The following is a 19,513-nucleotide window of genomic DNA, read 5'->3' as shown; positions in this document are numbered from 1 at the left end:
CTTATCTTTTTTTCAGTACTCTACTGCCCAGTACAGAGGGGGAGATTTCTCTGAGGTGTGTGTTGAGCGATCTAGCACGAACGCTCAGCACACATCTCTCCCCCACTCAGCACACAGCGCAATGTGTGCTGAGCGAGGGGGGGGGGGGGGGGATGCTCATTTCACCCAGCGGTGAAATGAGCATTGACACTAGACTGTGTCTGCATCCGATTGCTTAGAGATTACTCACGGACCTCTCAATGTGTACCCCCCCCCCTGTACCCCTCCATGGTACCCTTTTACGACTTCATTTTTTCTTTTATTTTAAGATTTTATTGAATCAATATCAAAAGTTAAAAGAAAAGGAAAGAACTATTGAACATACGTTATACAATAATGACAACGTAATAAATAAAACAAACTTCATCATTTCAAAAGTGACATAGCTAAATAGAGGTTACATTACAGAAAATAATTTACCTTTCCAGGTAGCATTTCAAAAGAATTCTAGTGTTTTGCATTGATTGTCTCTATTATTTTATTCCAGATCCAACTTTGGTACAGCACTGTCACCATTTTCTCTCCCAGCAGATAATACACAAAGATTAAAGAATGGGATTTGTTCATTTGTGGAAACTTTCCTGACAGACAATCATAAAAGATCACAATGCCAGATTAACACTCACCTCCCCCTCCCCAGTCAAAAAATAAATAAATCATATATTTATATATGATCTACAGTATGTATGTATATATATATATATATATATATATATATATATATATATATATATATATATATATATATATATATATATATATATATATATATATATATCTCTCAACGTCAGAAGCGTCTTACCTGGGCTAAAGAAAAAGGAGAATCTATGGGGCATTGCCAAGAGAAAGATGAGAGACTTGAGACTGAACAATGCAGAAGAGCTGAAGGCCGCTATTGAAGCATCCTAGTCTTCCATAACACCTCAGCGGTGCCACAGGCTGATAGAATCCATGCCACGCCGCATTGAGGCAGTAATTCATGCAAAAGGGGCCCAAACCAAGTACTGAGTACATATGCATGATTATACTTTTCAGAGGGCCGACATTTCTGTATTTAAAATCCTTTTTTTATTGATTTTATGTAATATTCTAATCTTCTGAGATTTTGGATTTGGGGTTATCTTAAACTGTAAGCCACAATCATCAAAATGATAACAAATAAAAGCTTGAAATATCTCACTTTGCAGTTTGCATGTAATGAGTCTATATAATATATTAGTTTCACCTTTTAAGTTGAATTTCTGAAATAAATGAACTTTTGCACAATATTCTAATTTTCTGAGTTTCACCTGTATACCATCAAATTTTGAAATATAAATGAATTGATGTGAAAGGAGCGTGTATTATTTCTGAAAAGCATTTCCCTTAGAAACAAATAGGAAAGCCATATTATATAGTAAGAAAAGTAAAGTTAGCTCGCCTTCTAGTGATCACATAAGAACATAACAGGGACATACTAAACATACAAAACTAGTTTTTCACAAACACAAAGTTCAGGTCCCATATGAATGGGGTCTGAACTAGCCACGGAATAATATATTTAATAAAAATGTAGCAGTATCACTGCAGGACATAGAATACACATACATTTTTAGAAACTGATTGGATAGATGGAAGCCAACATTTTAAGAAGCTGCATTGGCCTCTAGCGGTGCATCATCTAAGCTTTTGTAAGCTATTACCTCTAAAATCTTAATGCCGTCTTAATTTACACTACAATAAGTGCCAGAAAACACAACTTCCAGTGTCAACACATAGTGCATGGTAATTTAAAAAATGCATATTTCATTACTTATCGTATAAAGCAAACCGGTACATGCATCGAGATTTTAATCTGTGATACTACACCAAGCACACAGAACCTCGCGAGAAAGGCAATTTATTGTATCAAAGGTTAACACTTTAACACTCAGCCTTCTCTACAGATATTTATCACCCTATTGCAACTACATCTGGTCAGGTAATTGGTAACTAATTTCATACAAAACTATGGTCATTCAGTCTTATGGCGGATACACACTGGATCGACGGGTAATCGGACAGATTTAAGGGACGATTTCCCTTGAGCCTGATTGTCCATACATACCAGAAAGATTTAATGAAGGAGGGAACAGTGATCATTAGCATACACTAGGTCACATGGGTTATCACCCGGTTGGCCACACAGCAGGGCCGACTGGACCGCATTGCATGTGACCGCAAGGGTGCGCAAATTAACCGCGCACACTAAGCAATGTAGACTATATGTCGTTACGAAACAGCAAAATCGTCCCGACATCACTCCAGGGTGTACCCAGCTTTAATTCCTCTGTTGTGACTACAATTCCAAACTTTTCTCTTTAGAACAAATACATAAAAATAAGTAAATAACCCCCAAACCCCAGTGTAAAATCACCAAACAATGCATATTATAGTATCACAACTGAGCAGGCACTTCAAGGACAAAAAAACAAAAAACAAAAAAACAGATGAAACTACAGTAAGTGGCACTTTGTCGCTTCTAGCAAGATGGATGCTTACTTCATTTATGTTTTAGGAGTATTAGCAAATTTTTTTTATGGGTCAAAATTCGAATTTTGTGGACAATATGTTATTAATTACACATATGCACTTTTTCTTTATTTTATAAAAAAAAAAATAGGCCTATAAGAATGGGGGATTCACAATAAATTGGAAGAGCCACCTCTATTATGGCATTGGGACCCAGACATTTCCTTGTGATGTTGTAAGCATGATATATTCCAGAGACTCAACACAAAAGAAGAACAGCTGTGTTCCATTAACATAAGAATACATGTGACATTTTTAAAACAGGTCATTTATAAACATATTTAAAGGGAAAGGAGCATAGGACTTTGGTGAAATTCACTGGAAAAATATAGTTTTGTTTATCAAAAAAATTTTGAATACTTAATATTGTGGTCAACAACACACTAAAAATCTTACCATATTTGTCTCGAAGTCCAATAGTACATCGGAAAACACCACCAAAGGCAACGTCCTCTCCAAATATTACTGCAACACACACAGGTTGGAAGAATTAACTTTGTGGCATTTAGAAGCATACTATACAAATCAAATTCTTATTTTTGAAAAAGCTTATATAAACCGTATGGCTTCATTAGTATGATCTCAGTAATTGCTACTCTTAGTAAATAGACAAGTTGGATGTAGAACTTTATTTCCATCGAGGCCTGACGGACAGGAGCCTCACATCATTAGTCTGTGCTGTTGATGTGGCTCAGTACGACCACATGTTGGCATAATAAAACCCAACTTGAAACTTAAGTAGTTTCACATGAGCTAAACATACATCAAAATTGTTATAAGCATTCAAGTGCTCCAATTCCTAACAGGCTATTCTAACACTTCTCCCTTCATGTCCTGCTGGTCACGGTCAGCCCGGTTAGGAAAAATTTAATGCAATTGGCGTTCGGACACTAATCAACACAACCTGAATGCGCAAGTATGAATTTTCAAAAACAAAAAGTCAGGGGCTGATGCAGTGAGTGTGATTTGCCAGTTTTAGCACCTTTACCTGCTTTATTCCACTTTAAGCATGCTTAGAAACCAAATGCAAATGTGTAATCAGAGCTGGATAATCCGAACCGGAAACTGGGACAAGGCCTGCAGCTGCTCAGGCATTACTGGGAGGAGGTAGGTATGTCCCAGCAGGCTCAGCGTTTGCAATGCCTTCTCCGAGTAATGGATCTGTGAAGACAGACAGCTAGGACAGAACAAAGGACATAGCACGCTGCAGCAGCCTGCTTTTAAAAGGAGTAGCCGTCCACAGGGATCCCGGAGGTAAGCAATTCCCAGCACTGTGGGGGGTAAAAGGGGAGAGATGCGCCAAAATTAACTTTTTTTCTACACCCCCTCCCAACCCTTAAAATATTCTGGTGCCCCTGCGGGGGAAAGTGAGGGGGGATGGGGAGGGGGGGGGGGGAGGAGTTGTGCTGGGGAGCACTATGGCCATATTGGTGGCGGGAGGGGGTGCACAGGGTAAGGGGTCATTTTATTATAGGGTGAATCCACATTTTGTTGTCCTGGGGAACCCACAATCCTTAATCCGGGTCTGTGTGTAATTGCAGATCCACACACATTTTACACATTTAAACTTTTCACCTGGAGAGACAGCGTACAGGCTGAAAGGGGAGTTGTCACATAGGCAACTAATGCAGACCAGTAATTATAAACACAAGTAAACCAGGTAGATGGACTCAAACCCAGAGGTGCTGCTGGAAACACAATGTAAATCGTGATTTATACATTACATCCCTTCTTAAGGTAATTGGTGATTGTGGTACTCCTTGTACTTTTCTTCCCAAACTTTCCTTAAGGTGTTTCTCATATCATGTGGAAAAAAATAAAATAAAAAACATGTCTATATAACAGTCTAAAAATAAGAATTTACTTACCGATAATTCTATTTCTCGGAGTCCGTAGTGGATGCTGGGGTTCCTGAAAGGACCATGGGGAATAGCGGCTCCGCAGGAGACAGGGCACAAAAAAGTAAAGCTTTACTAGGTCAGGTGGTGTGCACTGGCTCCTCCCCCTATGACCCTCCTCCAGACTCCAGTTAGGTACTGTGCCCGGACGAGCATACACAATAAGGGAGGCATTTTGAATCCCGGGTAAGACTCATACCAGCCACACCAATCACACCGTACAACTTGTGATCTAAACCCAGTTAACAGTATGACAACAGAAAGGGCCTCTTAAAGATGGCTCCTTAACAATAACCCGAATTAGTTAACAATAACTATGTACAAGTATTGCAGATAATCCGCACTTGGGATGGGCGCCCAGCATCCACTACGGACTCCGAGAAATAGAATTATCGGTAAGTAAATTCTTATTTTCTCTATCGTCCTAAGTGGATGCTGGGGTTCCTGAAAGGACCATGGGGATTATACCAAAGCTCCCAAACGGGCGGGAGAGTGCGGATGACTCTGCAGCACCGAATGAGAGAACTCCAGGTCCTCCTTTGCCAGGGTATCAAATTTGTAAAATTTTACAAACGTGTTCTCCCCCGACCACGTAGCTGCTCGGCAGAGTTGTAATGCCGAGACCCCTCGGGCAGCCGCCCAAGATGAGCCCACCTTCCTTGTGGAGTGGGCTTTTACAGTTTTAGGCTGTGGCAGGCCTGCCACAGAATGTGCAAGTTGAATTGTGTTACAAATCCAACGAGCAATCGACTGCTTAGAAGCAGGTGCGCCCAACTTGTTGGGTGCATACAATATAAACAGCGAGTCAGATTTTCTGACTCCAGCCGTCCTTGCAATGTATATTTTTAAGGCTCTGACAACGTCCAACAACTTGGAGTCCTCCAAGTCGCTAGTGGCCGCAGGCACCACAATAGGTTGGTTCAGATGAAATGCTGATACCACTTTAGGGAGAAAATGCGGACGAGTCCGCAGTTCTGCCCTATCCGAATGGAAGATTAGATAAGGACTTTTATAAGATAAAGCCGCCAATTCAGATACTCTCCTGGCAGAGGCCAGGGCTAGTAACATAGTCACTTTCAATGTGAGATATTTCAAATCCACCTTTTTCAATGGTTCAAACCAATGGGATTTGAGGAAATCTAAAACTACATTTAGATCCCACGGTGCCACCGGAGGCACCACAGGAGGCTGTATATGCAGTACTCCCTTGACAAAAGTCTGGACCTCAGGGACAGAGGCCAATTCTTTTTGGAAGAATATTGACAGGGCCGAAATTTGAACCTTAATGGATCCCAATTTGAGACCCATAGATAATCCTGATTGCAGGAAATGTAGGAAACGACCCAGTTGGAATTCCTCCGTCGGAACCCTCCGATCCTCGCACCACGCTACATATTTTCGCCAAATGCGGTGATAATGTTTCACGGTGACTTCCTTCCGTGCCTTAATCAAGGTAGGAATGACTTCTTCTGGAATGCCTTTCCCTTTTAGGATCTGGCGTTCAACCGCCATGCCGTCAAACGCAGCCGCGGTAAGTCTTGAAAAAGACAGGGACCCTGCTGTAGCAGGTCCCTTCTCAGAGGTAGAGGCCACGGTTCGTCCGTGAGCATCTCTTGAAGTTCCGGATACCAAGTCCTTCTCGGCCAATCCGGAACCACTAGTATTGTTCTTACTCTTCTTTGCCGTATGATCTTCAATACCTTTGGTATGAGCGGCAGAGGAGGAAACACATACACTGACTGGTACACCCAAGGAGTTACCAGTGCGTCCACAGCTATTGCCTGTGGATCTCTTGACCTGGCGCAATATTTGTCCAGTTTCTTGTTGAGGCGAGACGCCATCATGTCTACAATTGGTCTTTCCCAACGGTCTATTAACATGTTGAAGACTTCTGGATGTAGACCCCACTCTCCCGGATGAAGATCGTGTCTGCTGAGGAAGTCTGCTTCCCAGTTGTCCACGCCCGGGATGAACACTGCTGACAGTGCTATCACGTGATTCTCCGCCCAGCGAAGAATCTTGGCAGCTTCTGCCATTGCACTCCTGCTTCTTGTGCCGCCCTGCCTGTTTACATGGGCGACCGCCGTGATGTTGTCCGACTGAATCAACACCGGCTTTCCTTGCAGGAGAAGTTCCGCCTGGCTTAGAGCATTGTAGATTGCTCTTAGTTCCAGAATGTTTATGTGAAGAGACTTTTCCAGACTCGTCCATACTCCCTGGAAGTTTCTTCCTTGTGTGACTGCTCCCCAGCCTCTCAGGCTGGCGTCCGTGGTCACCAGGATCCAATCCTGAATGCCGAATCTGCGGCCTTCTAATAGGTGAGCCTTCTGCAACCACCACAGAAGTGACACCCTTGTCTTTGGTGACAGGGTTATTCGCAGGTGCATCTGCAGATGCGACCCTGACCATTTGTCCAACAGATCCCTTTGGAATATTCTTGCATGGAATCTGCCGAATGGAATTGCTTCGTAAGAAGCCACCATTTTTCCCAGGACTCTTGTGCATTGATGTACTGACACTTTTCCTGGTTTTAGGAGGTTCCTGACCAGATCGGATAACTCCTTGGCTTTTTCCTCTGGAAGGAAAACCTTTTTCTGAACCGTGTCCAGAATCATTCCTAGGAACAGCAGACGAGTTGTCGGGATTAAATGGGATTTTGGAATATTCAGAATCCACCCGTGTTGTCTTAGCACCTCTTGAGATAGTGCTAAAGCTGTCTCCAGCTGTTCTCTGGACCTTGCCCTTATTAGGAGATCGTCCAAGTATGGGATAACTAATACGCCTTTTCTTCGAAGAAGAATCATCATCTCGGCCATTACCTTGGTAAAGACCCGAGGCGCCGTGGACAATCCGAACGGCAGCGTCTGAAACTGATAGTGACAGTTTTGAACAATGAACCTGAGGTACCCCTGGTGTGCGGGGTAAATCGGAACGTGTAGATACGCATCCTTGATGTCCAAGGATACCATAAAGTCCCCTTCTTCCAGGTTCGCTATCACTGCTCTGAGTGACTCCATCTTGAACTTGAACTTTTTTATGTAGAGGTTCAAGGACTTCAGATTTAGAATAGGCCTTACCGAGCCATCCGGCTTCGGTACCACAAATAGAGTGGAATAATACCCCTTTCCTTGTTGTAATAGGGGTACTTTGACTATCACCTGCTGAGCGTACAGCTTGTGAATGGCTTCCAACACCCTCTCCCTTTCGGAAGAGACGGTTGGTAAGGCAGACTTCAGGAAACGATGAGGAGTATCCGTCTCTAATTCCAACCTGTACCCCTGAGATATTATCTGCAGGATCCAGGGGTCTACCTGCGAGTGAGCCCACTGCGCGCTGTAATTTTTGAGACGGCCCCCCACTGTCCCCGAGTCCGCTTGAGAGGCCCCAGCGTCATGCTGAGGTTTTTGCAGGAGCCGGGGAGGGCTTCTGTTCCTGGGAAGGAGCTGCCTGTTGGTGTCTCTTCCCTCTTCCTCTGCCTCGTGGCAGGTACGACAAGCCCTTTGCTCTCTTATTTTTGTAGGAGCGAAAAGGCTGCGGTTGAAAGGTCGGTGCCTTTCTCTGTTGGGGAGTGACTTGAGGTAAAAAAGTGGATTTCCCGGCAGTAGCCGTGGCCACCAAGTCTGATAGACCAACTCCAAATAACTCCTCCCCTTTATACGGCAAAACCTCCATGTGACGTTTTGAATCCGCATCGCCTGTCCACTGTCGTGTCCATAAGGCTCTTCTGGCTGAAATGGACATAGCACTCACCCGAGATGCCAGTGTGCAAATATCCCTCTGTGCATCACGCATATAGATAAATGCATCCTTTATTTGTTCTAACGACAGTAAAACATTGTCCCTATCTAGGGTATCAATATTTTCAATCAGGGATTCTGACCAAACTACTCCAGCACTGCACATCCAGGCAGTTGCTATAGCTGGTCGTAGTATAACACCTGCATGTGTGTATATATTCTTTTGAATAACTTCCATCTTTCTATCTGATGGATCCTTAAGTGCGGCCGTCTCAGGAGAGGGTAACGCCACTTGTTTGGATAAGCGTGTGAGCGCCTTGTCCACCTTAGGGGGTGTTTCCCAGCGCGCCCTAACCTCTGGCGGGAAAGGGTATAATGCCAATAACTTTTTTGAAATTATCAACTTTTTATCAGGAGCAACCCACGCTTCATCACACACGTCATTTAATTCTTCTGATTCAGGAAAAACTGTTTGTAGTTTTTTCACACCATACATAATACCCTGTTTTACGGTATCTGTAGTATCAGCTAAATGTAACGTCTCCTTCATTGCCAAAATCATATAACGTGTGGCCCTACTGGAAAATACGTTTGAATTTCTACCGTCGTCACTGGAATCAGTGCCCGTGTCTGGGTCTGTGTCGACCGACTGAGGCAAAGGGCGTTTTACAGCCCCTGACGGTGTTTGAGGCGCCTGGACAGGCATTAATTGATTGTCCGGCCGCCTCATGTCCTCAACTGACTGTTTAAGGGAAGATAAACCATCACGTAATTCCACAAATAAAGGCATCCATTCTGGTGTCGACCCCCTGGGGGGTGACATCTGCATATTTGGCAATTGCTCCGCCTCCACACCAATATCGTCCTCATACATGTCGACACCACGTACCGACACACACCGCAAACTCACAGGGAATGCTCTAATGAAGACAGGACCCACTAGCCCTTTTGGGGAGACAGAGGGAGAGTCTGCCAGCACACACCACAAAGCGCTATATATACAAGGGATATCCTTATATTAAGTGCTCCCTTATAGCTGCTTTAATATATATATATATATAGCCATTAATGTGCCCCCCCTCTCTGTTTTACCCTGTTTCTGTAGTGCAGTGCAGGGGAGAGACCTGGGAGCCGTTCTGACCAGCGGAGCTGTGACAGAAAATGGCGCCGTGTGCTGAGGAGATAGGCCCCGCCCCTTTTTCGGCGGGTTCTTCTCCCGCTATTTTTCCAGTCAGGCAGGGGTTAAATATCTCCATATAGCCCCTATGGGCTATATGTGAGGTATTTTTAGCCTTGTATAAGGTTTATATTTGCCTCTCAGAGCGCCCCCCCCCAGCGCTCTGCACCCTCAGTGACTGCCCAGTGAAGTGTGCTGAGAGGAAAATGGCGCACAGCTGCAGTTCTGTGCGCTACCTTATGAAGACTGAGGAGTCTTCAGCCGCCGTTTTCCGGACCTCTTCACGCTTCAGCATCTGCAAGGGGGTCGGCGGCGCGGCTCCGGGACCGGACTCCACGGCTGGGCCTGTGTTCGATCCCTCTGGAGCTAATGGTGTCCAGTAGCCAAGCAGCAAATCCACTCTGCATGCAGGTGAGTTTACTACTTTCCCCCTAAGTCCCACGTTGCAGTGATCCTGTTGCCAGCAGGACTCACTGTAAAGAAAAAAAACCTAAACTAAACTTTCTCTAAGCAGCTCTTTAGGAGAGCCACCTAGATTGCACCCTTCTCGTTCGGGCACAAAATCTAACTGGAGTCTGGAGGAGGGTCATAGGGGGAGGAGCCAGTGCACACCACCTGACCTAGTAAAGCTTTACTTTTTTGTGCCCTGTCTCCTGCGGAGCCGCTATTCCCCATGGTCCTTTCAGGAACCCCAGCATCCACTTAGGACGATAGAGAAATTATAAATAAAAGTGAACATTACACCCCAAGTGGTGTTGGGAAGTTGATAGCAGGTGCTGGAGAAAGAAGGGCATACCCTGAATCACACTCTAGCTCAGTGGTTCACAAACATTTCTGAATCACAGCGCCCTACAGTATCACAATATTTTTCACGGCTACCCTAGGCCAAGCGTTTCTTATTGAGTAATTTAGAAAGAAATATTAACTGGTTTTGCCTGTTACATTGACTAAACATAATTTGGATTGGTCCTGTACCACCAATCCAGGGCACCCCTTCAAGTGTCCCGAAGCAACCCAGGGGAGAACCACTGCTCTATAGGATAGTATCAGGTACTGTATATCAAAGTTTCTTCTCCAGCAGAAATCCTCCACATCACCACAGATCGTGTTCCCCTTGTTTCCCAAAGACCCCAATGATAAATGAACATACCCCACTCACTCTTGGTGCAGAGATAGTTCAATCCCAAATGTTGGATAAATCTTTTAGAGTATAAGGGGCTGCTTTTTCACCATTTAAACCAGCGCAACTTTAAGTACATTTTATAGCCATTGCAGAGATAATTCAAGCATATAAAAGGTATGTCTTGACATACACGGATTTTCCAAATATTAAATTGGCATACCCCACTCAAGGAAATATGGATGATATCACACACGTCGCAGTTTCTTTAATACGGTAGTCCAAACAGATGTTCTAACCAAAGTTTTTTTATCTCTGCACCAAGAGTGAGTGGGTTACGTCCATTTATCATTGGGGTCTTTGGGAAACAAGGGGAACACTTTCTGTCGTGATGTGGAGGATTTCTGCTGAAAAAGAAACTTTGATATACCTGACACAGGTTGAGTATCCCATATCCAAAATATGTAATATTCCAAAATAATGAATGTTTTGAGCATGACTGAGATAGTGAGACCTTTGATTTCTGATGGCTCAGTGTGCACAAACTTTGTTTAATGCACACCATTATTAAAAATATTATATATAATTACTGCTGGCTGTGTGTATAAGGTGTATATGTGTACACAAGCTTTGTTTCATGCACAAAATTATTAAAACTATTGTATAAAATTATCATCAGGCTAAGTGTATAAGGTGTACATGAAACAAATGCATTCTGTGTTTACTCTTTGTTCCTATTCCCAAGATATCTCATTATAGTATGCAAATATTCTAAAATACGGAAAAATCCACTATCCAAAATACCTCTGGTGCCAAGCATTTTGGATATGGGAGATTCTATCCTATAAAGTGTGTGTCAGGGTATGCCCTTCTTTCTCCAGCACATAGGTGTTTCTATCATGGGTGCAATGTGTGCGGTGTACACGGGCCCCTGGCTCCAGGGGGGCCCACACCGCACACATTGCAACCATATTTTAGTATTCACCTCTCCGGAGTCATGCGTCGATCCAAAATGGTCTCCGCGCAAGTGCAGTTTGAATTTGGTCTCCGGAACATGGTGGACACCATGTTTCCGGAGACCTGCACATGTGCAGAAGGCTCAGACACAGTGTTGGAGCCTACTGCGCCGTGGAGAGGAGGGGGAACACCCGGATCTGTACACAGACCCCCTCCTCGCTTAAGATGCCCCTGCTCCAGCTCCTGTTATCAACTTCCTCCAGCACCATTTTGGGTGTAATTGTCACCTTTATTTATAATTTAAACGGTTCTACAGGCAAGTTTTGTCTTTTATTCTTTTCCACATGATATGATATACAGAGAAACACCTTAAAAAAAGTTTGGGGGAAAAAAGGACAAGGAGTATGACGATCACCAATTACCCTAAGAAGGGGCTTAATGTATAAATCACGATTTACATTTACTTTGCACATGTTTACATTTACTTTGTGTTGCCAGCAGCACCTAGTTTGAGTCTATCTACCTGGTTCACTTGCGTATGTATTAGTTTGAAGTGTGGTGACATGTTTTGAAGTGACACGGTGGGTGTTATTCAGAGATGGACGCAGATCGTTGCATCTGCAGCAAGATCTGCGTCCATCTCCTCACATGTTGGGGGCTGCCCAGAACAGGGCAATTCCACCCAGCATGTGTGGTGCCGCTCACACTAGTATGCAGGCATAGCATACAACAATAATAACAGAGTGATTGCTGGACCGGATTAAGGGGGAGGGGGGGGGGCGGGGGGGGAGACACAGGCGATGATGTGTGTGTGTGGGGGGGGGGGGGGGGTGCTAGAGGGCAATGAGTAAATATTTAGTGTGCATCCCTTCAGTTGTGGCACATAAGGACACATGCACAGGCTGAAGTGACGGCCTCTACTAAGAATTTTACTGGCCCCTACTCCTTCCATATATTTCAGCGGGACCCATCTTCCTCTGGCTGTAGGAAGATGCTCCGAGCAGCTGCAGGTCTAGGATGCAATACATAGCTATAACAGGTGGTAAGTGGGGTTGGAGGGAGGGCTGTTATAACATACCAGGCAGATTACTGTATAAATGCTTACTGATAATATCAGTTACTATATTATATACACTACCTCCTCCCATCAGTGCTGAATTCAGGGCTGTGTATTGGCCCTGTCACCTATGTCCTCCCATTTCACCTCTATTCTGGTCCTGTCATCTTTGTCCTGGCCCTATCACCTCTTTTTTGGACCTGGCTCTGTCAACTCTATTCTGGCCCTGTCACCTTTGTCCAATTACCTCTGTCCTATTCCTGTCCCCTTTGTCCTGTCAACTCTGTCCTGTCTGTCACCTTTGTCCGGCTAAGTCCCCTCTGTCCTGGTCCTATCACCTTTGTCCTGTCCCCACTGCCCTGTCTTTGTCCCCTCTCTCCTGGCCCTGTCACTCGACTCTCCTGTCCCGCCCCTGTCATCAGTCTCTCCTGTCCCTTCCCCCTCTGTCCTGATCCTGTTACCTCTCTCTGGCCCCCACTCTTCTGACCCCGTTATATCTGTACTGTGGGTTGGAAACTTCGGAGGCATATAGAGAAACAAAGTGCTTAGGAAGGAATGGAGATGGTTAAGTGGGATATACCAGATGGATGATGTATCCAGTTAGTAGATAAAAAGAGATAGGCTTATAAGCAATGCACATCCGTATTGCATTTTGACCCAACAGAGACTTAGCAAAGCATGGAAGCTGTAAAGGCTTTTGATGGGTCCCCCATACCACTAACTACCACTATGGGAACCATACCACTAATGCAATCTATAGATGATGTAAGTGGTACAGTTATAAACAGCAGTAAGCTGTTTGGTAAATACATGACGTAGACCACATCCACCAACAGAACTGGTCACACCTCATGTGACGGCACACAATAGGCCCTTCATCAGTTTCAGCTCCAGGCCCATGTGGACTTTAATCTGGTATTGTGGGCACCCATATTTCTGCATGCACCGTCCTGAGGTAGCAAGTATAATTCAGTGAAAAGGCCGTAGCTTGGGCCTCTAACCAGTACTTTAGGTCAGGTTTAGCCGTTTTACGCAGCTAAACACCATGCTTTCGGATGTGAAAACCACGAATAATAATGGGCGCCCCAGCATTTGTGACCAATTGGAGCAACAATTGAATAGCTCCGTTGAGCGCATTTAGAGCTCCCCCCCAAAAAAAAAGTTTTTCAAAAATTCAACTATCACCTGCTCGCCATGCAATTTCTACTACAAGCAGGCCACCACTCATCTGATCATCTTTGTATAATCGATCACAGGACCTACCTATATCTAAGGATACCTGAAGTTCAGACTACTCAAGCACCACAAAGGTTACAATCAATCCAGATATATATTTGAACTGTACCAGCACCCTTTACTTGTCCTCATTGTGCAGGAGGAACTGGAATTATCACTCCTGACTGAAGCAACTTCTGAACTGCCTCTTGCAAAGCCCTGGCCTCTGTTTCCACTGAAGACGGGCTAGTACAAAAAAAACCTTTGAGAAGGGTGTTTCTTGAAAGCAAATGCATGACAGTGAGATACCACTTCTTGCACCTAGGCATCTGTGGTAGACTGCTGCCAGATCTGTGCAAACTGAAGAAGTCGGCCTCCCACCTTGGGGTACCCCAGGTGGAGGCCCGCACCATCAGGCTGATGGCTTATCTTCTGATTTGGAAACTGGTCCTCTGGTAGCTAAATGCTTTTTAGTCTTACCAGACTTGTTGGATTAGGACTGTTTGCCATCACCCTTTCCTTTCACTTTTCCTTGATTCCGAAAAGCTGAAAATCTATGTTTGATTTTGTGTGTGGAAGGAAACTTCACTTTCTTGGAGTCTACTTCTGACTCCAAAAAGAGGATTTTGGTACTTACCGATAAATCCATTTCTCTGAATCCACTCGGGGACACTGGAACAGCTTAAAATTAAACACTGTCTGCACAGCTTGCTCCTCCCCCTTCACGCCCCTCATCCATCAATTTGGAAAATTTGACAGAGAGAATAGGACATGAGACTAAAAACCAATGGCGAGGAACCGACCGTACAACAAATCAAACAGCATCCAAGAACTCTATTAACAGAAAACTAACGCTGTTTGCACGAACAGTTTAACAAGAACATTGAACACAGCAGGTTGACAGCGCCGAGGCAGGCGTCCAGTGTCCCCGGGTGGATTCAGAGAAATGGATTTATCGGTAAGTACCAAAATCCTCTTATCTTTCATCCACTAGGGGACACTGGAACAGCTTATACAGTAGGGGACGTCCCAAAGTTACTCCCAAGGGTGGGAGTGCTGTCAGTATCCTGCAAAACAAAACAACCAGACTTTGAATCTGCGGACGCAAAAGCATTGAACGTGTAGAATCTCGTGAACGTGTGTGCTGATGACCGCGTTGCCGCTCTGCAAAGTTGAGTAGTAGATGCACCTATGGCTGCCGCCCATAAGGCACCGACTGATCTGGTGGTATGGGTACCAACCTGAACCAGAACCCGTTAACCACAGGATAAGTATGCTTAATGGTAAGGCTAATCCATCTGGCTATAGTTTGTTTAGATGCTGGCCAACTCTTATTTGGATCATCAAAGAAAAAACAAATGGTCAGACTTTCTGATGGACAACGTAACCTGCACGTATATCCATAGAGCTCATACAACGTCCAAAGACACGTCCCCATCTGCAACTCCTTGAAAATTGGCTGGTTTACGTGAAAACCTGAAACTGCCTTAGGAAGAAACCCTGCCCTCGTACAGAGTTCTGCCTTATCTTCATAGAAAATCAGAAAAAGGAGTCTTACACGATAAGGCTCCCAACTCAGAGACCCGTCTGGCCAAGGCAAAGGCAAGTAACAGTGTGACCTTCCAGGAGAGATGTCAATTCTGCTCTCTCCAAAGGCTCAAAGGTTGTTGATTTTAAATATTCCGACAACAAGTTCAGGTCCCACGGCGCTGTGGGAGGGCGGAAAGGAGGCTGTATCCTCAGAACTCCCTGTAAGAATGTCTGAACCTCCTGTAAAGATGCTAAGCGCTGTTGAAAAGAGGATGGAGAGAGACGAAATCTGAACCTTCAAGGAACCTAAAACGTAGGCCTCCATCTAAACCGGCCTGGAGAGAATGTAAAAGTCTAGACAGGTGGAAATCTCTGGAATCCAACCCACGTTCCTGACACCAGTCCATATTCTGTAGTAGTGCATGGCCGTGACCGGCTTCCTAGCTGCTATCATTGTAGGAATAGCCGCCTTTGGTATCCTCCTATTTCTCAAGATCCGGGTCTCAATATCCATGCCGTTAAACGCAAACTGTTCAGGTCTGGGTGGAGGAACAGCCCCTGTGACAGTAGGTCTTCTCTCTGAGGTAACCTCCAACTCCTGCGAGGCCAATCTGGTGCACTTAGAATTGCCCACACTCTTTCCCGTTTCGCCTTGTTTAGAACCCTGGGTATGAGCGGGAAAGGTGGAAAAATGTAAACCCCTCTGTAACACCAAGGAAGTGTCAACGCGTGCTGGATCTCTTGATCTGGTCATATACCTGGGCAGCTGATGGTTGTTTGAGATGCCATTAAGTCTACCTGAGGTAGGCCCCATCTTCTCACAACCATCTCGAAGACATGTGGGTGTAGACACCACTCTTCTGTATGCATGTCCTGGCGACTGAGATAATCTGCTTCCCAGTACTCCACTCCTGGAATAAACACATGCGAGAGGACAATGTTGCGCCTTTCTGCCCGCAACAAGTTCTTTGTGGCTTCTTTTAATGCCATCTTGCACTTTGTTCCTCCTTGATGGTTTATGTATACCGTCGTTCTTACATTGTCCGACTGTATCTTCAAGTGTCGACCCATCACTAGGTCTACGGCTAAGAGAAGAGCATTATAAACTGCTTTCAGTTCGAGAATGTTTATTGGGTAGACTGCTCTCTTGTGACGTCCATCTGCCCTGAAACTGATTTTTCTCTAGGATGTCACCCCAACCTTTGAGACTGGCATCCGTTGTGAGGATCCTCCAATCTCAAATGCCGAATCTCTTGCCTGCTGCGAGATTCCTATGTAATGACCACCAAATTAGAGAAGTTCGGACTTGTGGTGAAAGCCGAATTCTGCGATATGGAAACCAGTGCGAACCTGTTCCCTGAGCAATGAGGTTCATCTGGAATGGTCGGGAGTGAAGTCTGCTGTACTGTAGAGCCTTGAAAGACACCACCATCTTCTCGAGAAGATGTAAACATAGGTGTAGAGAAACCGTCTGTGCCATTAGTACCTGAGCCACCAGCCTGTGTATGTCCTGGATCTTGCTCTCTGGTAGGAATAACCTCAATTGCACTGTGTCCAAGATGAGACCTAGAAATTGAATCCATTGAGTTGGCATTAGGTTGGATTTCTGGAAGTTCACAATCCACTCATGTTGAATGAGAAATTGATGAGTCGACTGAGCATCTTTGATCAGCTGTTTCTGAGAGGTGGTCTTGATCAGTCGATCGTCTAGATAAGGTATGATTGTGACCCCTAACAGTCTCAATCTTGCGACCATTATCACCATGATCTTTGTAAAAATTCTCGAGGCTGATGATAGACCAATTAGTAGGGCCCTGAACTGGTAGTGATTATTCACCATTGCGAATCGTAAGTATACTTGGTGAGGGGTCTAAATCGGGATATGAACGTATGCATCCTTTATGTTCATAGACACCCTGAACTCCCCCTGTTCTAGGCCTGCAATGACCGATTGGATTGATTCCATCTTGAATCTGTAGACCGTTAAAAACTGGTTTAAAACTTTTAAATTGAGTATCGGGTCTGACCGTCTGGTTTTGGCCCTACAAAAGGATTCAAATAGAATCCAGTTCCTCTTTGAGAGTCGGGAACTGGAATAATTACACGTAGCAATTTTGTGAATTTGCCGTCAGTAATGTCTTTGCTTTTGAACGGGTGTAGTATGTCTGACCGGCGGTCAGGAGACCGCCGGTCAGCATACCGACGCCGGGATCCCGGCAGCATACCGACGCTAGGATCCCGTGGGGAGGGGCGAGTGCAGCAAGCCCCTTGCGGGCTCGCTGCGCTCACCACGCTGCGGGCTCGGTGGTGACCTGTGGTTCTATTCCCACTCTATCGGTGTCGTGGACATCCACGAGTGGAAATAGTCCCTGTTGGTCGGCATGCCGACCATCGGGATAGTGAGGGGGAGGGATGTCAGTGGAGGTCATGTGACAGTCGGTCTCCCGACCGCCGGTCACATCAATACAACCCCATTTGAACGGAATGACATCTTGGGCGTTGTAGAGAACTATTTGTCAGTTCAGGGAGATAAACTTTGTTGACACAAAATTCTCTTTTCAAGTCTCGGACTCGGTCTCTCTAAACGTTTCCAACTCTTACCCCCCAGAGGAAGTCCACGGTGAGTTTGTGTAGAGACCTGATTTCTGGCTATTGGGAACAGTCTCTGTTATTCGAGACTCCTCCAGCACGAGACTGAGGACCAAACTAGTTTAATAATGGACCAGAGTAACTTTTGCTGCCTATTGTCCTAGTTGTATGATACCCGGTAGGCAGAAGATCTGATTCTTCCGCTGTGAATCCACTTGTCTGAATTTCTTTGGCCCAAGGAAAGCTACTCCTCCGAGGGAAATTGCCTTCCAACCCTGTAACTATAGCCTCTTTACGGAAGCACGAACCTCCTAAGTCCGTTGGAGATGGTCCTGCAACTAGAAGTTAGATTTCAATGTCAATTCCGACCTACATACGACCCTTGTTTTTCAGTGGGACTGTAATAAGTAAAACTGTCCCGTTGACAGACTAGGCAGGGGTGAGCCCACCATCGTTATGTGATCTTTTCCCCTTCTTTGGAATCTGAAATTCTGTTAGTCACAGAAAACTTTTGAGCGATATAGCGGAGATCGGGATGCCAGCATCCCTAGTAGCCTGGCAAATGTATGTGGCTAATTCTCGGATATGCTCCGCTAGTCAAAAATTGTATTTGAGAATTTGGAAGCATTTACTGGCTGCTTCTTGTCACCTCAATTTACGCCTCTAACGGTTCGTCCGTTACGAGAGCCACCTCCTCTTGCCACTCCTAAGCTAGGGTAGGAAGGGGTCTCATTGACATTTTCAGCCATTCTGTTATACCTGTGCGGATGGAGTAATTATAACTATGAATTCCTCCCTGGTGTTGGATGGGCCCTCAGCCCATACTCAAATGTCGAAAAATATAGGTCAGGTTTTCCTAACCTTGACGGACCACTGCCCCCTGGTTGTGTGCCCATTCTCAACTGTCGCGCACCCCAGGACTGTTAACCTTAGTGCTCATTGATTTGAGCAACCAAAATAATCCTTGTGGTCCTATTTACCGTAGATAAACATATACATACTACTCAGCCGGACTTTCACCTATTAGAATAGGAGGAGAAAGGCCGTAGAATTATGGGGAGCTCTGAAGAGTATTTTCAACAGTTGGAAATCTTCCTTCTTTCTAATAAAAAATGAATAAATAATTAAATAAATACTCATTTAACTACCACCCACAAAACCACCAACTGTTGATACAGGTAAAGTTGAATGGGGTGATATTCTGATGCGCAATCCTTTGTCGGACCTGTCAGCAGCGTCCGTTGGAGGCATTATGTATATATAAATATATAATTTGATGTACGCCAAAGGTAGACTGGAGCTATCGTGCTGGTAATAAGTCTTAGTGTTCTCTGTTTGTGCATTTGACATGTTGAAAATGCACCCCCACAGAATAAATTTCGGTGCTTTCCCATCTTATATAATAGGCAACGGAAGACCGTAGCGGGTGACTGGAACAAATGTACACTGGATTCACGCTGGATTTACGCTGGATTTACTGAGAAAATGAAAACAACAACATTACTTAACCAAGTAACAGTGCAGGAACACACAAAGCACTGGGCGGGGCCCAGTATCCTCTATGGACTAAAAGAAAAGGATTTACCGGTAGGTAATTAAAATCCTATTTTTTCTTATGTCCTAGAGGATACTGGGGTCCATTTA

The 19,513-nt window shown here is 44.8% G+C and overlaps 1 protein-coding gene across 2 annotated transcripts in view; it reads right to left on the bottom strand.

Moving 5' to 3' along the window:
- Nucleotides 1-19,513, bottom strand: part of BCKDHB (branched chain keto acid dehydrogenase E1 subunit beta) — a 398,626-nt gene that overhangs the window by 335,812 nt on the left and 43,301 nt on the right. For both annotated transcript variants that reach the window (XM_063916876.1, XM_063916877.1), the window contains one exon: nt 2,986-3,054. In XM_063916876.1, the coding sequence (XP_063772946.1) occupies nt 2,986-3,054 (69 nt within the window). The remainder of the gene's footprint in view (nt 1-2,985; nt 3,055-19,513) is intronic.

This window comes from Pseudophryne corroboree, chromosome 4 (assembly GCF_028390025.1).
Source record: "Pseudophryne corroboree isolate aPseCor3 chromosome 4, aPseCor3.hap2, whole genome shotgun sequence".
Classification (NCBI taxonomy): Eukaryota; Metazoa; Chordata; class Amphibia; order Anura; family Myobatrachidae; genus Pseudophryne; species Pseudophryne corroboree.
Note: the sequence above shows the minus strand (reverse complement) of the source record. Positions and strands in the feature narration are given on the sequence as shown.